The sequence below is a fragment of the Phlebotomus papatasi genome, chromosome 2, assembly GCF_024763615.1.
Source record: "Phlebotomus papatasi isolate M1 chromosome 2, Ppap_2.1, whole genome shotgun sequence".
Classification (NCBI taxonomy): domain Eukaryota; kingdom Metazoa; phylum Arthropoda; class Insecta; order Diptera; family Psychodidae; genus Phlebotomus; species Phlebotomus papatasi.
The window spans coordinates 93,586,409-93,607,123 of record NC_077223.1 but is presented as its reverse complement, the minus strand read 5'-3'; the positions used below and the strand labels follow the sequence as shown (position 1 = coordinate 93,607,123).

At 33.8% G+C, this 20,715-nt stretch overlaps 1 protein-coding gene across 1 annotated transcript; it reads right to left on the bottom strand.

The window, feature by feature from the left end:
- Positions 1–1,684: 1,684 nt before the first annotated feature.
- Positions 1,685–17,782, bottom strand: LOC129802459 (glutamic acid-rich protein). The gene is made up of 3 exons (XM_055848271.1): positions 17,602–17,782; positions 7,205–7,377; positions 1,685–3,850 (listed from the first exon to the last, which is right to left on the bottom strand). Exons 1-3 carry the CDS (start codon positions 17,625–17,627, stop codon positions 3,702–3,704), a joined length of 348 nt encoding a protein of 115 aa, XP_055704246.1. The 5' UTR covers positions 17,628–17,782; the 3' UTR covers positions 1,685–3,701.
- Between the last annotated feature and the right edge of the window lie 2,933 nt (positions 17,783–20,715).

The window sequence follows — 20,715 nt, the reverse complement described above, 5'->3', positions numbered from 1 at the left end:
ACTCATGTTCTTCCGCAACCTTCTTGTCTCAAAAGAGCTCTTTTGAATATTCTTTATTATTGTTTTTATTACCACTGCTACTCTCCCTATACTGAGAGGACTCCAGTCCATGAATTTGTTGGAATGGCTCCCGGGGGCAGCTCTGGAATAGGCGAACCAGGATATCTTGGAACTTGTATTGCTTTTCATTATTACCCGATTCTGCGTTGTGCCCATTAATAGTAATTATTATAATCCAAGTTTTTAAAATTTATTTCAAGCTGTTTGCAGTCTGACATATGTCCCGAGCTCCGGAAGTCCTTTTTTCAACTTTGAAAATCTCAAGAATTGTATTTCGAATTTCGGTATTCTTGACACTTCAATCGTCAACAATTTCAACAACAGTCTGTGCATGTGCACGTTTGCTGCTAAAAGTGAATTTTTGTGTAGTTTTGTGGAATTTCAGGATGACAACGCTTAAATTGCAATTTAATTAAAATAAATGTTCTTTTCATAAACTTTCTCTCTTTTGTGAAACTCGTCAGTTTAAACGTTCGAACTTCCACGGGTTTTTAGGTAAGTTCTCAAAAAAAAAAAAGCCCAAGCGGACAGAGCTCTTAAATCGGGAATGATTTGAAAGCAAAATGATTCGGGCGTCAAACTGTTTGTAATGCAACTACTTTTAGTTTATCTACATACCTATATTAAGTTTACATACCGAACCGATATTTAATTTAAATCCAATGAGAACTCTTAATAATGCAAAATAACATCATCAAGAAAAAAACATGGAGAATTTAAGCATATTTGCTTCATTTAATTAGAATAAGAAAATGTAAAAAATGTCAATGAACTTTTTACAAATTTAATCGCTGCGGGAGAGCAGCGAGAATCTACTGCAATCATTTTGTAGAATTTACTGCGTCAAATAAAATTGCATTGCATACACTTAAGGCCTCTACTGGAAGCAATTTTCGTTAAAAATTGTCGTTTTGACAGAATTCTGACATTTGCACCTACAGATGAACTCCAGGTAACTTCTTTAAAAAAAAACAATTTTTGATGAAAATTGTTCCTAATGTGTAGTGGACCTTTAGACGTATAACATAATCACAGAAATAGAATCTCCGTTATTTTCTTTATACAAGAAATAAGTGAATCTAATTTCAGTAATCGCTTTCTTACTTTATGATTGTACGCGTATATTTAAAGTCTGCTTTAAGAGCCTATGTTCAAAAGAAGTTGTTTTTAGTACATTAAAAATTGAAATTGAATGCAACCACAATCTTTCTAAAATTGAATTAATATATTTTTATTTCTATTATTTCATGAAAATTTACCATTGAATAATGGTGCATCATGTTCACAGTTCAGATTGGTCCATTAGGTCGGATTTATACTCGAAAATGAAATATATTAGACTTTACCCGTAGCTCCCGTAAGTTGATAAGCGAGATAAATTTAGAGTGAACTGCGAAACAGGCTGGGATTTTTCCGACGAACTTTCTTTGAACCTTTGCTATTGGGGTGATAAAGAAGTTTGAGGGAAAAATCCGCTAGAGGCGCTGTGCCAATGTCGATGAAATCGATGTACAGGTGCGCCCCCGCAAAGAAAAGCCATTCAAACTGCATCGCGACAAATGGCGGGATAAAAACGAAAAAAGGCACAGGTACGCCAGGTAAAAAATTGAGAAGATCCATTGTATTTTTGTTATACGGAAACTGAATTTTATATTTATTGCATAATTCATCTTTGAATTGAAGTTACAGAAACATAATTGTACATAATTGTGTTAATGTCATGCCATATCAAATAAAAATTTACAAATTGTTTCATTTTCGCTATTTTTTTTTGTACGATTTTGCCTCAACTATTTTCATTTATTAATTTTATTTTTATTAGTTAAACATTTAATAAGTTTGTTTTTTTTTGGTGGGTTTGATACTCTTTATTTTCCATCAGTAAATGTTGACAAAAAAATGCTTAAAAATTTCATTATTTTACCAGAGGAGGAGAAAAGGTAAATATTTATAAGGGTGGTAGCATGGTCAACCTGCAATTTTCCATTTTGATATGAATGGCAGTGTTTTTTTTTTCTATGTTTCGGTAAAAGAAAATCAATCTGCTGAGGGGATTATCTCTCTCTCTTGTTGAACATTTACAAAACACTGTTAAAGAGATTTTTTCTTGTGATAATTCAGTTTACAAATCCATTCAGATTTTCTCGTTCTTCTAACTCAAATAAAATTTAAAGTGAAATGTGATTCAGAAAACACAAAATTATGTGTTTACTTTTTTCAAATTATTCTTTTTTATCTCCATTCGTTCTATTCTAAAAATAAACTACGTAGTACAAAAAAAAAGAAGTGTGCAATTCAAAATTTAGAAACTATTATACAAGTTACGATTTATTAAATTATTAAAGAAAAAAAAATAAAAGCGGGAAGAACCTAAAAATTACTACGTTTCGTACTCTTGCCTTTTTGCATTGATTTGAAGACAATTTTCTCCCATTTTTATTATTTTTTTTCATATTTTTTTTTAAATAAAGATACAAATAAACTGCACCACATTTCATTTGGCATCGAAGCCGTTGTAAGTTTCCTTTCATCATTGAATCTTTTTAATTTTTATTTCCTTAAGTAAATAGTTTTTTTTAGCAAGAAAACACAAATTTCTTTTTTATTCAAATGACCAATTTATGTAATTCTTTTGTTGATGTCACAAATGCGGGGGAATGTTCTACAATCTCTTTATTTTTTTTGTGTATCAATTCCTTTATGGTTGATTTTTCAAACTATTTTCTCTTTTGCAACTATCTATTTGAGAAACAAAATGTCCCTTTTCACTACATCAAACAAATTCACATCGAATAAGATCCAAAGATTTCATTTTTTTAAGTATCATCCTAAAAGAAAAGTGTCAAAACTTAAGTAGAGAGAATCAAATTCGTTTATTTCTTCACAAAGTTGTTATAAATTTTAAAAAAAAATCTGAATATTACAGTTTTAAAAGGATACAAAAAAAGGAGATAAAACATTTGTGTCGTTAGTGGGTTGACTTTTTAACTTTTTTGTTTTAATAAATTCATTTGCATTCGTCAAAAAATCCATTAAATCGAGAATTTTTGCTAGAAAAGACTTTTTCTCATATTTTGGCAAATTTGAGATGATTATTTTCATTGGTTTTTCCCCGATAAATCAGACAAAGTTTGGACATTTAATTCAAGTTAATAATAATCTGATTAAGATTTATTCATTTTGGGCACACAACATTATTTCTTCTTTAACTATTATTCTAGTCAATTCAACTATTTCTATGATAAAGTGCTGCTTCTGTTTTCACCTTTGTTGTTGTTTATTCTTGAATAAGGAAGTCCCACCAACATACTCAAATATTTTTTTTTACTATAATTTTACATCTTAATGTTTTATAATTTGTTTTTTTAAGAACTCTTCCTGATGGTATTCACCACTTTTTTTTGTCATTTTACTATTTCTATCTTATTTTATTGGCTCTTTTTATATTTTCATCTGTTTTTTTCTTTTTATTTATTTATTTCATCTCCATTTAATAATAATATATTATTTTGTAATACTAATAAAAAGGGATGATTTATCAATTTCAAACTTTTTTTGTGGTTTCTGCCCAGTTTTTCACTCACGTTCTCTCCTTTTATCTTTTTACGTTTGTTTTTTTTTTTATTTTTTATAAATTAACCTTAAGCCGTTACTTCGGTCTCAGCTTCTTTGACCTCAGGCTGCTCTTTCGCCGAATCGTCCAGTTTGGCCTTCTTCTCAGGAGTTGCGACTTCCTCAACGGATTTCTCCTCTGTCTCTTCTGGCTTTCTCTTCAAAGCTTCAGAGGTTGCTAAACAAAAAAATTAAATCATATTCAGCTTTGCGCATTTCTCAATTGATTGTGCACTCAATGGATCAAGTGGTAGAGCAATCGCTCTATGATGCATATGTCCCGGGTTCGAATCCCCTTTAGGTCACCAGTAGGGGAATTCTGTAATTTTCGTGGCATTGTCACGTTTGAGTTCGAAACTTTACAATGCCATTCGAACTTTTTTTGTCATATTATATGAGTTCGAAAATGCAATTCATTGATTTTTTAATGAAATCCCTTGATGATTTTATAAAAATACAGTACGTCTTGGTTGATTTGTTTAACAAAATTAATTGTCATTTTAATTGCCAGAAATCTCAAATATTTGATTTCTGATAATGTTACGTGAGCTGAAATGGCAATGTCACGGCTACAGAATCGCATTTTCGAAAAAACTCTCCTAAGATTCGAACCCATTTTGTCATATGGCATTGCCAGAGCGTTACAGAATTCCCCTCCAGGAGATGAATTCTAAGATTTGGTGATACTCTCACCAGTAAGAAAATCAAAATGAAGATCTCAGGGCAAATTTTTCACTGCTGCTAGAATTCCGATTTCCAGATTGCGAGTGTAAAGTGACTGAGAGCATTCATGGAGAGCTTTTGTTAGAAAGCCGAAAGCCAAAACTCAAGTTCTCCAGATGTCAACGTTTTTTAGGCTGTTTGCGGGCCATTTTGTTCCACCTCTACGTACTTTTGAAGAGAGTTTCACAACTCTGACCGTGGTGTCACATATAAGATTAATATTAAGAAAAGTCGGAGAGAGAGGTATAGGTATATAGTGTTAGGGAGTTATTACACTAGAGAATTTCACATTGAAGTTAAAGTGAAAAGTTTCTCATTAAAACTTCATGAACCTCTCGAAATCGCTGATTTAGTCAGGACATATTGCTAGAATTGCTCAATATCACGATGGAACGTGGATTGTTGCACATTAGGACACATATCAGCAACAATTAATGTGAATTACATTAACATTTTAATGTGAAATTCTCTAGTGTGATACCATGGTTACCGTGCTATCACACTAGATTTTTTTTTTCAATTTGTAAATTCAAATTAATTTTCAGATAAATTGTTCGTACGTGTTCTTTTGGATTGTAAATCATTTGAATTGATAGATTTTTGCTTATTTATTGATATAAACTAATACTTGGCCCACCAAAACATGTTTAAACATGCTAAAATATCATAAATGTGGTTGCTCAATTTAATTTGAATTTAGCAAATTAAAATGTTAAAATTGCTCATTAATTTCAATTTTATTGCAGTTAAACAAGTAGCCCTTTGGACCAAATTGTTCTGAAGTGAAGCCGAGTGAAGCCTCAGTATCGGGAGTGATTTACTGAGTTCCTCCAGAGCAATTCGAAGGAAATTCATGAGCCCCCTTGCCTACAACCCTTTCGTCTGGCTTTGAGGATTCTTTTGCATAACAGATAAGTGACTTATAAGACATTTTAAGTACTATTGCACTTTTTTTTATTTAAAATTGAGCAAATTTCTTGCAAAATGTGTCCTGGCTGGAAGAATTTTCAAGTAAATTCTAGAAATCTTATAATGCTCAATTGGCTCAATTGAATTTAAAATTAAATTGTGAAAATCCTAGTGTGATAGCACCGTTAGAAAGAGTACACTCTAGTGGAGTAATACGATGAGTAAGATATTACTGATCGTATTAATTGCTTTTTGAATCGTATTACAGGCAATTCGAGCAATTTTCCATGCGTGCCAACTGTGATTCGGTCAGTTTTCGAGCGGTTGTTTTACTGTCAACTTCGTACGCAGAATTAAACTTTCTGAACTGCGAGAATGTCAAAAAAAAAGATAGCAAGTGTTTTATCTTGCCCCTCTCTCGCGTTTCGCTCGAAAACTGACCGAATCACAGTTGGAACGCATGGAATATTGCTCGAATTGCCTGTAATACGATTCAGAAAACAATTAATACGAACAGTAATATCTCCCTCATCGTATTGCTCCACTAGAGTGTACTCTTTCTTACACACGTGATTTTCCATTTGAAATTTTGCACGCTATACACCTCTCTTTCCGTTTTTACTTACTCTTAGTACAGTACTCTCACTCAATCGGCTCTTTTTCAATCGGGCGAAAAATTTTGTTGACAATTTTCACATTTAATTATGAAGCAAATTTGCTCAAATTCGCTGTAGTTCTTCCTATTTTATCTTGATTCTTTATAATTGAGCGATTTTTGTGGAACTTACAAAGGCTTTGACGCCCAAATCTATCGATAAACCGGATGACATTTTGCCCCAAATGCCCAATTGAGAGAAAGTCTACTATATTAATCTTATATGTGACACCACTGTTTCTTTGAAACGTCATATTTCAGTGTTTTGTGTGTTTAGAAAAATCTTTTTTCCACAATTTTCTGAACAAATTGACATAAAGTGATGACAAAATATGCTGTTTTAGTGAAGAAAACTTTCGGTAAACATCTCAAAATCGCCGGCTGAACTACCTAACAGGATGTTATGGAGTCACAGAAGTGACATAGAAAATTTGAAGACTTTTGAAACAGGGTTTTAACCATTTTTCTGGCTTATTTGTGAAAATTTATTGACATGAATTGTGAAGCTCAGAGGCAAAATGACACATAATATCCTATGCATTAGCCATAGGATATGTGTCATTTTGCCTCTGAGCTCCACAATTGACCTAAGAGGTCCTCTAGAAACATTCCCGTTAGATTTTTAGCATTAAATAACCAAAATCGTCCGTGAAAAGCGTTAGTGTGCCAAATTTCGGCATAGTTGCATGCAAGCGCCAAAGTCTCATGTTTGAAATGTAATATTTTTAATACAAATTGAATTTTTTGCTACTTTTTTATAAGTAGTGTTGCTTGGAGGCTTGTAGACACTCTATCGTCTTTATTTTCTCTAAATTCCTTCTTAATAAATTTTAAAATGAATAAAAAAGTAGACATAGCATTTGTTGCCTATTCCGGCCACCTTCAATCTCATAGTTCCTTGTCCTTCCGGAAGCGACATTTTTTGTTATTTTTTTTTTAAATTGTATAATTTCTAGAGTGTGCAAAAACTAAAAATTCATGGAAATTCAAGTAACAAAAACTGTGGCCGAAATTGCAAACTGGCCGGAATTTGGCACACTTACCCTCTATCACTGAAACTTTTCTCGGTGAAAAAAAAAATATTGGCTAGTGAGTTCTTCACGCGAGAAACTCCCGGACGCTTAGAATCACTTTCCGTGAAATTTCCGTAAAGCATTTACAGAAACAGTCAAATGAAATTCTCACAGCATCTTAGAATTCATACCCAGGCCTAAGTTTTTCTATGGAACATTGTCCGATCATTACCTGTTGAGTCGCTGCCATTGGTCTCCTTTTCCTCATCCTCCTTATCCTCAGACCCATTTTCTGTCGTCTCCTCAGATCCATTCTCCACAGCAGGAGCCTTCTCTTCGGTCTCCTCCTCTGTCACTTTTGGTGCTGCCACCTCCTCAACCTCCTTCTCCACAACGGGAGCGTCACTTTATATCGCGCAAAAAAAAAAAAAAACAAATAGACACCAATCAGCGATAGCTGCAATTTTTTTTTTATCAAAAGCCCACACAGATAGCTCGCTAAGCCCCCCATATATAATCTTATCACACGTTTTTCGGGGGAAAAGAAGAGACTCATACTTTGCCGTAAAGCCGATTGATAAGCTCCGGAAAAAAATAAAACAATTACCAACATGTTTTTTTCCGTTTTACTTTCTCAAACACTTCAATCGTGTGAGATTCTCTTCATTTCTTCTTCTTCAATCTCTTTTTTTTTGCTGTGTAGCATTTTCGGAAGGGAAAAAGAAGACACAAAACTCCACAAAAGGCGGAAAAGCTTTCCAAACAGCAACGAAAAAAAACCACCGTACACACAACAGTCAATAACCTTTTAGCAGTGTGAAAGAGCAGCACTATAAGGTACTAGAGCATATTCCCTCTGACTTTAATTTTTCTTTCCAATTTCAACACTTTCCGAGTGAATAATAACCGCTTTACTTTTGCACAAGAAGCAATGATTTTATACATTTTTTTTTTTATTTTCTCAAAAATTATTCTTCATCAGAGCTAGGTGTCCATTCTCTCCTCCCCCTTCCCTGATTCATCATTTTATCGCATCTCTATCCCAACCACACCATCATTCCTCAGAAATCTCAAAGTTGTAAATGAATTCTCATATATTTACACAATAAATTGAATAACGCTCTTTTGGTGGAACAATCTCCAAAAAACCGTGTGATTTTCAATGTCAACCAGAGACGATATTTCGGGGAAATACACAAGAGGATGCCGTCTTTTTGCGCGCACAAAACCAAATCATCACTGCTCTTTCTCACTCCTACTTAGTTGGTATTATAGACCCCTTTTAACCATTCATCCTGCGTTCTATCTCTCTCATACAAATAGAAAATGTACATTACACACCACCGCTGAAGCAATATTGCCCCATTCCTTTTCGCAACTCTGCTGTCAGTGGAAAATGCCCAAGCCAAAATATAGGGGCGCAGATTTATTGGATAGGCGTGATTCTTTCGGTTGCCAAGAGTTATCTACGCCTAATGCAATATTAATTACACAAAGGCCTTCGATTCCCCATAATAAAACATGCTTCAGAAAAATTATTTATGGAATAAAATTAAATGAAATGTAAAAAAAAATAAAAACCTATTTCAATGGACTGTCGCCGTCTTATCACTACCGACCTCGCCGGGATAACGGCATAAATCATCATATGTTTAAGATTGAGCAGATGGTTTTGAACTGCAATTCGAAATTATTGATACGATCTTACGACATTGTGTTACAATTGTGTGACAAAAAACTCAGAAAAAAAACTTTTAAGAAAACCACTTAAAAATTTCGATTAGAAGTAACTGAGCACAATACAATATACCCAACATACGAAGATAATTTTAAGCTGCTTTAAATTTATTCAATGATTTTCCACGCCTCAAGGGAGATATCTAATTGTACCAAGAGCTTATTGGTCTATGCAGCAGAAGACACTTCAGGTTAGTTCTTTGAATTCCAGAAAAAGTAAAACGAGCTAATGATACTTTTTGTAAGAATATTGCCCGAAATCAAGAGTTATCTAGAGGTAGAATTAATACAGAGATCTACTAAGAAATCTGTATCAATTTTTGAAACACCTAATTAAAGTAAAACAGTTCAAACGTGTTATGTAACAAAAAAACAAAGAGTAATTCAAATAAAGATAATTCTACTTCGTAAGCTAGACAGTTTGCAAAAATTGCACAATGTCTTGCAATTCCCGATAAGAAGTAATATTTCATGGTCTTAATTCTATTGCATCACCAACTTTTATTTTCTTCGAGAGCTTCATTATATTCCTACAAATCTGCCTTACAGTAGACTCTCGCTCAATCGGCCCTTTCAATCGGGCGAAAAATTTTGTTGACAATTTTCACGTTCAATTATGAAGCTAATTTACTCAAATTCGCTGTAGTTCTCCCTATTTTATCGTGATTCTTTATAATTAAGCGCTTTTTGTGGAATTTACAAAGGCTTTGATGCCCAAATCTATCGATAAACCGGATGACATCTTGCCCCAAATGCCCAATTGAGAGAGAGTCTACTGTATTAGGTTTTTTTTTTTTTTTGAGAAAAGGACAACTAATATTCAAAATGAATTGTAAGTGTTTCAGGGTGTTATGGGTGAATTTTGCTCGATAACTAAACGATTAGTATTCTCTGGAAATTTATAAATAAATTAACTATCCGGTATCGAAGTGACATGGTTAAGTAATTAACCAAAATATAACCAAATAGTTTTATTTTTGTGAAACTTTTAGCTTCTTTCAATACGGGTCCTAAAAGAATTATGCTTGGCCAAGGACCTGGGAATACTAGATCCGGAACTGAAGCCACGTTTTACTTCATTATGTTTTTAACTGGTAAATTGTCTAAATAAAAAATTATTAAATTTGAAGTGCTCAAAAGACTTCCGAACTCCCGGAACTGCGAAATTCCCCCTTATAGAAAGACAGTTATGACCAATGCACTAGTGATAATCCATAACGAGTGCACTAACTCGCGAAGCTCTCGTAACCATTGCCGCTCTGAATATTGATAGGGAAACCACTTCCCTATCCATATTCAAAACGGCAATGTTGCAACCTGTCATCGTCATACTCAACGGACTGTCCGGAATGAATCATCATGGTTTTAAAAATAACGGACATTGCCACAGTGAGGTTGTAGAGAACGACCCTACTTTACTGTGTTGGCGAGAAAATTACTACAAATTCTTATCAAAATCTGTCTTGGGGTTATCAATAGTATCTCATTGACCTGTTGCAAAAGTTCCTCTTGAAGTATTACGCTTGTTTTTTCCCACAACTACTCTGAATTTTCATTTGCTTCCGTCTGTGGAACATGGAAATGCAAATCTTATTCTGTTATCGTAAAAAATAAGAAAAAAATGTCTGATTCTTGTTCATAGAAACACTGGCTCGCCCCATCTAGTTCTTATAAAATGAAAGTTGAGATTGTGAAATTTTAACACGAGTTTCTATACAGATAAATACGTTCTCGTATCATTTGCTTATGTTATCATTATCACATTTCTAGAAACGTTTTCGAATTTCTTTTATGTAGTTTTGCGTTTCTAGAAGCAGTTGTGCGTTAATAGAAATATTTTTTGTTTTTCTTGGATGCATTTCCGCGTTTCTAGATACCGCCACTTGGATCAGCAATTGCCACAAATTACTTGACTCTTAATGTAGCCCGGTTTTTGCCTTAAAAGTTCTCTTATTGAGACCTAGGCTTATCGCGACCAATTGCGCGGCAGTGACCCAGATCGGTGCTTCTATCCTAACACTTCCAGACCATGTTACCGAGTGACAGGAGAGCAGAACTAATGTCACTAAAAGGCCTTGGTTGGAACTAAAGGCGCGAAATATGAATTTCCCAGGAACAAGGGAAGGAAATCCACCAGGCCAAGCTCTAATTGTTACTATCAGGTGGACATTTCGACAACACTAAATTGACAATTTTTTAAGTTAATAAAGAAACTGTTTTATACAAGAACTGCTTCTTTTACGAGCTTTATTCCTACGTTTCGGGCTTCAGACCTTAGACTAAATCCCTGAGAATATTTAGGAGTAAAGATTTTTTCGCAAAACTGCCATACACTGAGTGCTTAGAATTATCAATTAGAGGTCCTTTGCATAAAATTCCTTAATCTTATCCTTTGCTGCCAAATTTTATAGGTTAAACAGGCTAAATATTCTCGAAGATCAGCCTGAGTGTATTTGACTCCGTAAGGGCCTTGACAGACTTGAGGATTAGCCGAGAGACGGCTTAGCGTAATTATATTAGTAATAATGGTTAAAGTGCAATTCTATCATTTTCCACTAAGCCGTCTCTCGGCTTAAGTCACAAGTGTGTCTAGGGCATAAGGCTTAGCTATATAGCTTAATTGCTCTATATTTATCAGTCAAGAGACCTTCGGGAACTGTAGGATAATCGGATTGTGTTTCTAAAGTTTCTTATTATGGCGTTGCCTTTGGACATAATTCCGAATTGAGAACAAGTTTCTGAACTCAATAAAATGATAACACGTACAGCTGCTTGAGTTATCGAATTTGATAAGTTTTACAAGATAAAATGTGAGAAATATTTTCTGATGTCTTTTGAAATTTGCAGCTAATCGCCTTAGCTGTGAAAGCAAATAAAACCGAAGTTCTGTTTTCTTTCTTTAAAAAAAAAAGCTATTAGTGACATCATCAACACATTCTAACCCAGTTGCAATAGCCGTGACTTCTTGATAATGAGTTTGGAGGAAAAAAAAGTGATCCAGAAACATCATTAAAATTTTATTAAGAGCATCGTCAAGGAAAAAAAAGCTCCAGATTCAAGCTCTCGCGGAGCTACTCAAAGCATCCGTGATGTCCCCTGGTGGTGAAAAGAGGCATCACGCGCCATCAGTTGTCTCGTTTTTTCTACTGTTTTTTGTTCACGCTCATCGTCTGTCTATTTTTCTCCGAAGCGCTCCCCAGACCCAGAGCACACAAAAAACTCATTGAAAAGGTTGAAAACCCAAAGGCAGATTTTTAGCCTTGCGATGCATTATGAGATTTTGTGAAGGAAAGAAAAAATGAGACATGCATGTTTTACGCATATCTTTGTCTCTAAAAATTGATTAAAAAAAAATTAAATTTTCAAGTGACAAAATTTCTATTTTTATTTTCTTCATAGTTCAAAATTTCTATTTCTTCAAAGGACAAATTGCATTTGACACATTTGAAAGATAGGGGGAAACAGGTTTGTTTTTTGGCCTTTTTTTGGTACGGGAAAGTCAAACTAATAAATAATTAACATGACCTTTATTTTTCCTCCATTCTTTCCAAAAACCATGTTCTTCTTGGGAATCTTTAAAAACGCATCCTGCGATTTTTTTATTTTTAAATATGTTTTAGAGGCCGACTCGGTGATAATTTCATATAAGAAAATACTGTTGAATCAAAGATTTTTCAAGGTCAAAGGTTAAAAATGCTCTATAGAGAGCGTATTTTTAAACCGAATAGAGTGACATTTGGTATAGTTCCAAAGGTCATGCAATTTTTTACAATTCTGAAAAGGGTATAATTTTTTTATGAATCCATATAATAAACCAGTTATGAAACTATAACTAATTTTAATCTGAAGTCCAATTGTAGTATTGTTAGCAAATTGCACAATCACAGTAAAAACTTTTGGACACTGACCAAAATATTTCTTAAAAATTTTCTTTAGAACAATTTGTTACAGAACAAATATGTACCTAAAAAAGATATTTATTCGTTCCAATATTTTTTTTTCTTTACGGTTTTGTTAAGAATAGTGACAATTGTGTAAAAGTTTTCTTTTAGAACCGTTTCGATACGGTGGAATACCTACAAATTTCAGTAGATTTCGTTTTATACAAATTTGATCTGTGAGTTGGAATAAAATTTTGTTACGCTCTACTCTTTTGTTCCCACTGTCAGGAACAAATTTGTAGATTTTTTTTTATAAAAATACTATTCCTACATTTGTAACATATTCGTTTCAAAAATTTTCGGTGTCCGTGGACGATTTAATTTTTGGAACAAAAATCGTTACTAATATGGGGAATCCTTTTGCCTCTCTTAAAAAGTACAAATTTGTTGCTAAAAGTCGGAACCAAAATATAGACATTTTGTTCCAATTATCGGGAACAAATTAATGCAATTTAAAAGATCTCGTCCGTTTCGTCTAACAGTTAAGGTCTATAGTTAAGGTGCCAGTGCTGGTAGCAAGAGGGGAAAAATCTCGCCAATCTCGAATAAAAAAAAAGTGAAACCGTAAATATTATAGCTTGAAAAATGCCACAAATTTAACGTCCTTCTTGCTGCGATGGTGACTTTCGGAACAAATTAGTTACTAATATTGAAAATCTTTTTGTTACTCCTTGAAGGCACAAACTGGTTTATTATATGGATTCATAAAAAATTATACCCTTTTCAGAATTGTAAGAAATTGCATAATCATTGGAACTATACCAAATGTCACTCTATTCGGTTTAAAAATACGCTCTCTATAGAGCATTTTTAACCTTTGACCTTGAAAAATCTTTGATTCAACAGTATTTTCTTATATGAAATTATCACCGAGTCGGCCTCTAAAACATATTTAAAAATAAAAAAAATCGCAGGATGCGTTTTTAAAGATTCCCAAGAAGAACATGGTTTTTGGAAAGAATGGAGGAAAAATAAAGGTCATGTTAATTATTTATTAGTTTGACCTGCCAAGATTGTAAAGTTTTAAATTTCGAATCGTAAGGGTTAGGGGAAAGAACTGTCCTTTCGAACGTTCATGCCTGCGAATAGCGTGATTTTTCTTTTATTTTTCCTAAGAGACTTATAAATAATTATCACATAATCATAAATATTGATGATAAGCTAACTAATATTTAATAGAAATGTGTAGGGGAAGGTCGTCTGCCTTCAAACGAAAAATGTAGTTCCAAATTTAAGATTTGTTTCTGAAGAATCCACAAAATGGATTTTATTTTCTACTACACCAAAAAATTCTCTTGTTCATTCGGCGTATATGACTACCTCATTTACCATTTGCAAGTCCTCAGTTTTTCCTTCTGAGGAAATTAAAAAAGTGATGTCGATTTGTATGAAGGCAGCTGGCATAGTCTGCCTTTAAACGCGAGGCAGCTACCTTTAAATGTTTTTTTTTCACTGAGAATATCAAATCAATAAAAGTAAATGGGCTATAAATGATTAGATTGAAGCCTAACGCACTCACTAAAATCATCACTGCAGTCAAAAGACATTAAACAATAACTTTTCTTCACATTTTTCTGAAGCACTGTTTTGCACTTGAAAATTTGGAAGAAAAAGCCATTGAAGTTGACAATTGTCAACTTGAAACATCCCGGCCGGAGCAAGATAGCGGGTTATAATTATTTGTATGACGTTCGTCAGAGAAAAGTAGGAGTTCGATTTCACATGTTTTGATGTATGGAAAGATAGGATTTAAAGGCACACGACATTACCATTTAAAGGCTGCTGCAGGGTGATATTTGCAAATTTTTGCCACCCACAAAAATTGTGTCATCTGAACCAAAATGTATTAACAGAAATATTAAGCCTGATTAACCTTCTATGTGTCACAATGGAAGATTTATTTGTAAAATGATTTTTACTATGAAAAATCACATGATTTGTGGAGCATCAAAATTACAGTTTAGAGCTCATTTTCATTTTTTTTTTATCTAGCATCTAGGAAATAGGAGCTAGGCTCTCCATTTTTTGATGATTTGTGAGGATGATGGATAGCTACCTAATAGTTAATAGAATATAATTTATGCTTTTGAGAACAACGAAAAAATCGCAACATTTAAAGGCTGCTGCATTTAAAGGCAGACGACTTTCCCCTAAGTCTCATACGAAAAATAAAAGAAAATTCCCATTATTCCAAGGCATGAACATTCGAAAGGAGAGTACTTTCCCGTACCAAAAAAAGGCCAAAAAATAAACCTGTTTCCCCCTATCTTTTAAATGTGTCAAATGCACGTGTTCTTTGAAGAAATAGAAATTTTGGACTATGAAGAAAATAAAAATAGAAATTTTGTCACTTGAAAATTTAATTTTTTTTATCAATTTTTAGAGACAAAGATATGCGTAAAACATGCATGTCTCATTTTTTCTCTCCTTCACAAAAGTTCCATTTCAAAATCGGGTTTTCTATTGTAATCTCGAAATCATGTTATGCTTTTTCGCTACTTTTAGGTTTATTTTGTAACTTCGCGGATCGCGGTGTGTTCGTGGATTTTAGTGGGCCGCGGAATTTTTCGTGTATTTGCGTGGATCGCGGTGTTGCTCCCGGATTTTCTCGGATCGCGGAATCGTTCACGAATTTTCGCGAACCGCGAAATTTCTCGCGGATCGCGGAATCTTTTGCGGACCGAAGAATTTCTGACGGATTTACGCAGCCGCCAGAATTTATTGTGGATTTTCCCGGACCGTGAATTTTTTCGCGGATTTTTGAAGATCGCAGTATTACTCGCGGATTGCGGAATAGTTTCTGAGCCATTTTGGCATAAAAGTTTTACATGTATTTTTGTGCATTTCTGACAATCGAATTTGCACTCTTCAATTTTCAACGACCTCGAGTTGCACGCATTTCGAGGTTTCCTGTAATAAATCTCAGCTAGCATAAGGTCATCTGGACTTCGATTTTGCCCCCAATTCGAATTTGCAATGAAAGAATCACACATAGCATAAGCCCATTTAGGCTTATCACTGACTTTTTTCTTCTCCGAGAAAAATTATATCGGCATATTATGTAGTCACCGCGATATTAGCTGGTTTTGTGAAATGCCCATGACGATTGACGATTCATAATTTTTACGATTTTCTACAATTTTTTGAAACAACGAGACTGATCGTGAAAATCATAAAAATTCGCTCAGCTGTAATTCATAAGATTTCTCACACAGTGGATGAGTTTTGTTGTTTTGCATTTTTTTCTCCTCCGCCTGATCGCAAAAAACTGCAGGCGTGCTGAAGGTCAGAGAGAAAAGGAAAGACATGGTGAAAAATGCGACGCGTAATCTTGTGGCGAATTGCTGAACAATTTTGAGTAGCATTTCTCGGAAGTTCGGAAAGCTATCAAAAGCTCATGAAAATTTCCAATTTGGAGCATGTTGTTTAAAATTTAATTGCAAAAAAACTATTAGGAGTTTCTCCAATTCTAATGTACCATTTGAAAGCTAATGAAATGTAGATTGGTACAAAAATAATTATTAATTCGGAAAAAATGATATTCTCGGTACAAAGATGCAATGAAAACTGTCATTTTTTGGACAATTTTCAATTGAAAAATACTTGGAAAATTTGTATGAAAAGTGAAAGAAGTGAAACAGGCATTTTGTAGAGCATGTCTTTAGGAGCAAAATTAAAAAAAAATATACCTCTCTATCTTTCGTATTCTAGGAGATAATGCAGCTTCTTTGTGGCATGTTTTAGAAGTATACGAATGTTTGGAAAATTATATTACGAAAGCAAAACAGTTTTTCAAAATATTAAAACAGGGAATTCAAAGATAATATAAAAAACTACCCTCAGTTAAATTTTCAAGGAAATATCTCAAAAATTGTAAGACTTGATACACTTTTAATTTTGGGTTTTTGTATGGAGCCGCCATTTTCTGGCTTTATTATTCTCTTAATAAACTTAGAGAGAACGGATGAGACGCGTGTGAAAATAAATTTACCCCAATGATGTCACTTTAATTTTCTTCATGCAGTTGTATTGAGAAATTGTGTACTGAAATTGACCGTATTTATAGGCATACACACATGCTTCCAACACGGAGTACCCATATCGTTTCTCCCACTCCCGCGCATCAAAATTTTCCGTGTGTTTCTGTTTGGTTCTCTCTTAGCAGCCAAACGGTTGAAATGTGCTCAAGGAGAAGAAAAAAAAAACACCTTTCAGGGACAGACGCCACTGGAGCGAAAGAGAAGCAAGATGACATCAAACACGCGCGCGAACAAACCGGCCGGGCAAAGATGGCGATGCAGAGACGCGCGCCACAGCTGGCGCTAGCAAGCCTCAGTGGCCAATAGGAAAAGTACAGAGGTACAAGCAAAGCGCGACGTGAGAAAAAAGAACAAAAAAAAACTGTTCGTGTCTCTCACGAAGTAAAGCAACGCAAAAGAGCCACAGAAATACCTTGTATCTTTGGCACGATAGCGAAAGGTGGGAGAGAGAAGATGAGCATAGCCGGGTGAGCCATCAGAAGCGGGGGAGTCGAAGGCACACAGAAAAATGATTGAATATAAAACAAACGTGTGCGAAGGAAAAATTGGCGTCCCCCTCTCTCAATCAATAGTCACGCACTAAACAAACTTTCGCTTGAAATTTTTCCATTGCACTCACACACACACACATACACAACTTCACCATTCACCCATGCCGTCCCCCCCTCAATACCAATTTCTGCAAAAACTACGATCAATTTCATCATGAATTGCAAATATTGATGAACCGAATAAGGGCTAGATTGCGAAATATGTTGCAATAGTGTACACCGGGGGCCCCAAAGGTGCTCCGGTGAGGTAAAATTGGAGCGACGCCATCTTAGAAAATCGGCAACTCACACTAAACCGCCAAAACATTTATCTCATTTTCTCACTAAATTAATGGTAAATGCGCATAAATTCCTACTCACTTGTTCTCAACAGATACGTCGGCCATTATTTTCACAAGTTTTACACGGTTTACGCACAAATTTATTAAGGTTTTTTGATAAAAATCACAGGAGCCGCACTCACGCGATACTTCTTTTTCTGCTGTCCGACGCCGAATGGCCGATGCACTGTAGTCGCGGTAGATGGCATGCGTGAGGAATTTATACAAACTTCGATTGGATTTGTAATTCAGCTAACTTCACGCTTTTTCATTTTAAAATTGAAATTAAACGAATTAAACAAATCCAACACATCCATCCAACCGCATCCAACATTATCGATTCATTTCCATTTATTAGTAATTGAAAAGGTAATAATAAAATTCCTAAAATCAATGAAGTAGCGAGGGTAGAAGGGAAAGTAAGGGCAGTTACCTCCAAAACACTTACACTTTATAAAAAAAAATTAAAAAGCATAAAATTAAAAATAATTCAAGAATACTAAGATTCACCTCATTTTAAGGACATTTTCATAGAAAAGCGCCTTTAGTGCATTTTCAAAATCTTTTTTTTTTGATGAATCTTGTAATTTTCCCATCAAATCTAAATCTAAATTAGATTAAAAATCGATTTATAAGTGATTTTTATTGAAAATCTTTAAATCATTGCACAAGGGAGTAACGGCCAAGTCATATTGAACTCGAGAAATATTTTTGGAATTTTTGGTTATCAGGAAACTCGAGAAACCAGAAACCCTTGTCTGTAAAAATCAGAATGAGTTATCCCCCAAAATTTCGGCGAATTTTTAAAAGAAATTCCACGAAAAAGTTTTTGTTGTGTTTTAAGGCGTCTACACATTCATTGGGAGCATTTTTCGTCAAAAATTGCGTTTTTGACAGAAATTTGACGTTTCCCCCTACAACGCTGCAGGGAATTTCCTTCAAATAAAGAGCAATTTTTGACAAAAATTTCTCCCAATGTGTAGAGGCCATTAGTGATCAATTTCCCAGACGATTTCCTTCACAAGAAAAGTCTTTTTGGTATCTTTAACCATCTTTAACAATTTTCTATTTAAAAAAAAATCTGCTAGATTTATTAAGATTGGACTTAAATTAATTTATTAAGCATTTAAAATAACTCTTTATTGAAATTGCTACTCAAGAAAAACCGATTTGAAAAAGTTGTAAAAAGTTTTAGAATAGAGCATTTTTGGTAAAAATATTCTCGCCTTTATAATATGCGAACAGAAATACTTATGGGATTGGGTAATTAATTTATAGTTAATTTCAAACAGATAGCTTGTAAAAATCTCTTCCCAAGGAAGTTATAACAAAGGAAAACAACAAAATGCAAAAAATTATCACCTATCTGAACCTAAGCCACTTAAAATAATCAAAATCAGAATAAAATGATTTAAATTTTAAATAGAAACTATTTTGATTATGCAGGTAAATTCCAATATAATTTTTGGTCTAAGAACGTTTTTGTACATTTTGTGTAAAATCTAAATAAGTAAAAATCGTTAAAATCTGTGCAAAAATGGATGATATAAAAATAGATACGAAACGGCTGATTATCCAAATTTTTTTTTTGGGGTCTTAAGCCCTAGACACAATTACGACTTAAACCGAGAGACGGCTTAATGTAATTATAATCAAAATAATGATCAGATAACATTTAAAGAAAATCCGTTTCTCGACTTAACTCGGCTTAAGCCGTAAATCTGTCTAGGAAATAATCGTTTGACCGTACAACGGACTGAAAGACTATTTTATGATTTTAGAATATTTCAGTTAGATGAATTTCCATTATAATACAGCCATGTTTCTACTATTTTAGTGATGTTCCTAAGTCAAATGGTTTAAGTTTTTACTTTTACAGTGATTAACGAAATCAAACGCAAGCAGTCACTATACACTCAGTCCCGGGATTATGCACATTTTCGGGATCGAAAAAAATGCGTGAAATGACATTACGTATCGAAAAAATTTGCATACCCGCAGGGGCTTTCTTTTGAATAAATCGACCGTAAAACGAATTTCGCGCGGAGTAAAAGTAGTCAAAACAAAAAATTTCAACTGTTTAATAGCAATACTTTAACAAATAGTAATTTTGGCCAGAGTTCTTCAATAAATGGTTAGAATATTAAAAAAAATGTACATTAATAAAAAAAATAAAATTTTATTCTGAAAAAATAAGCATAGTGTTTTCAAATTTCCCGCGTCACAAAATAGTATACATTCAGGCGTATTCATAAATGATTTTATAAATTGACTCCCAATGGTAGGCAAACTTGCATTAATTGTATATGCATAATTCTGTAATGTACTTATTAAATTATAAATCGGTAAAATTTGCAGATACACCGAGATACACGCTCTATTCTTGTACCAATTGTGACCTTTTCATGCCAATTCGATTCGAACTCCATGAGCACACAGCGAATTTACTTACGCCTTTGATTATTTTTTTACTTGTTTTGATATCTTTTATCTTTTTAGTATCATCACATTATCATTTATTGAATCATCATACAATCCGTATAAGCTTCACATGGAAATTTTTAGAATTGTATAGATATGCTATTATAAACACAATAATTTTTTAAGTTTGTTTAGATTCATTAACTTTTTGACTAGGCTTCAGGAAGCTAAGTATTCACAATTTAGAGATGACCCAAATAGATTCAGGCGTCTGGCTAATCCTGAAGAATTTAAGTTGTAATGGCACGGGCAAACTTATAGATCAAGAAAATTTCACGAAATCGAAATTTACATCCCTTTCTTTCGCACTCGTCTTTTTCTTTTGAACATTACACCAAATTTAATTTAGTTTAAACTAATTTTGAGTGGGAGGAAAGGAATGAAATCAATGAAATAAACATATGGAAAATGTTTGAAATTAAAATACGTGAATTTTAATTTTACGAAATTTTTTTGAAAAGGTGAGCCAGAGCCATGAAATTTGGCGATTAAGGAAATTTAACCAAAAGACTTCTAATCAATACGGGCTTCCGAATGGCTTAATTTCTTTAATTTCATATTCAACAAGATTTTTGGCAAATTTTGACTTGTGGCTCCGACACACAGATCAGGAAAATTTCATAAGATCAAAATTCACATCCCTTTCTCTCTTAAAAGTTTAGCGAGTTTAGCA

Coding starts and splice junctions, on each gene's coding strand:
- LOC129802459 (XM_055848271.1), bottom strand. CDS start 17,627: ATGGCCGACGTATCTGTTGAGAACAA. Junction 7,378..17,601: donor GACGTATCTGTTGAGAACAA/GTGAGTAGGAAT, acceptor CGCGATATAAAG/TGACGCTCCCGTTGTGGAGA. Junction 3,851..7,204: donor CAATGGCAGCGACTCAACAG/GTAATGATCGGA, acceptor TTTTTTGTTTAG/CAACCTCTGAAGCTTTGAAG.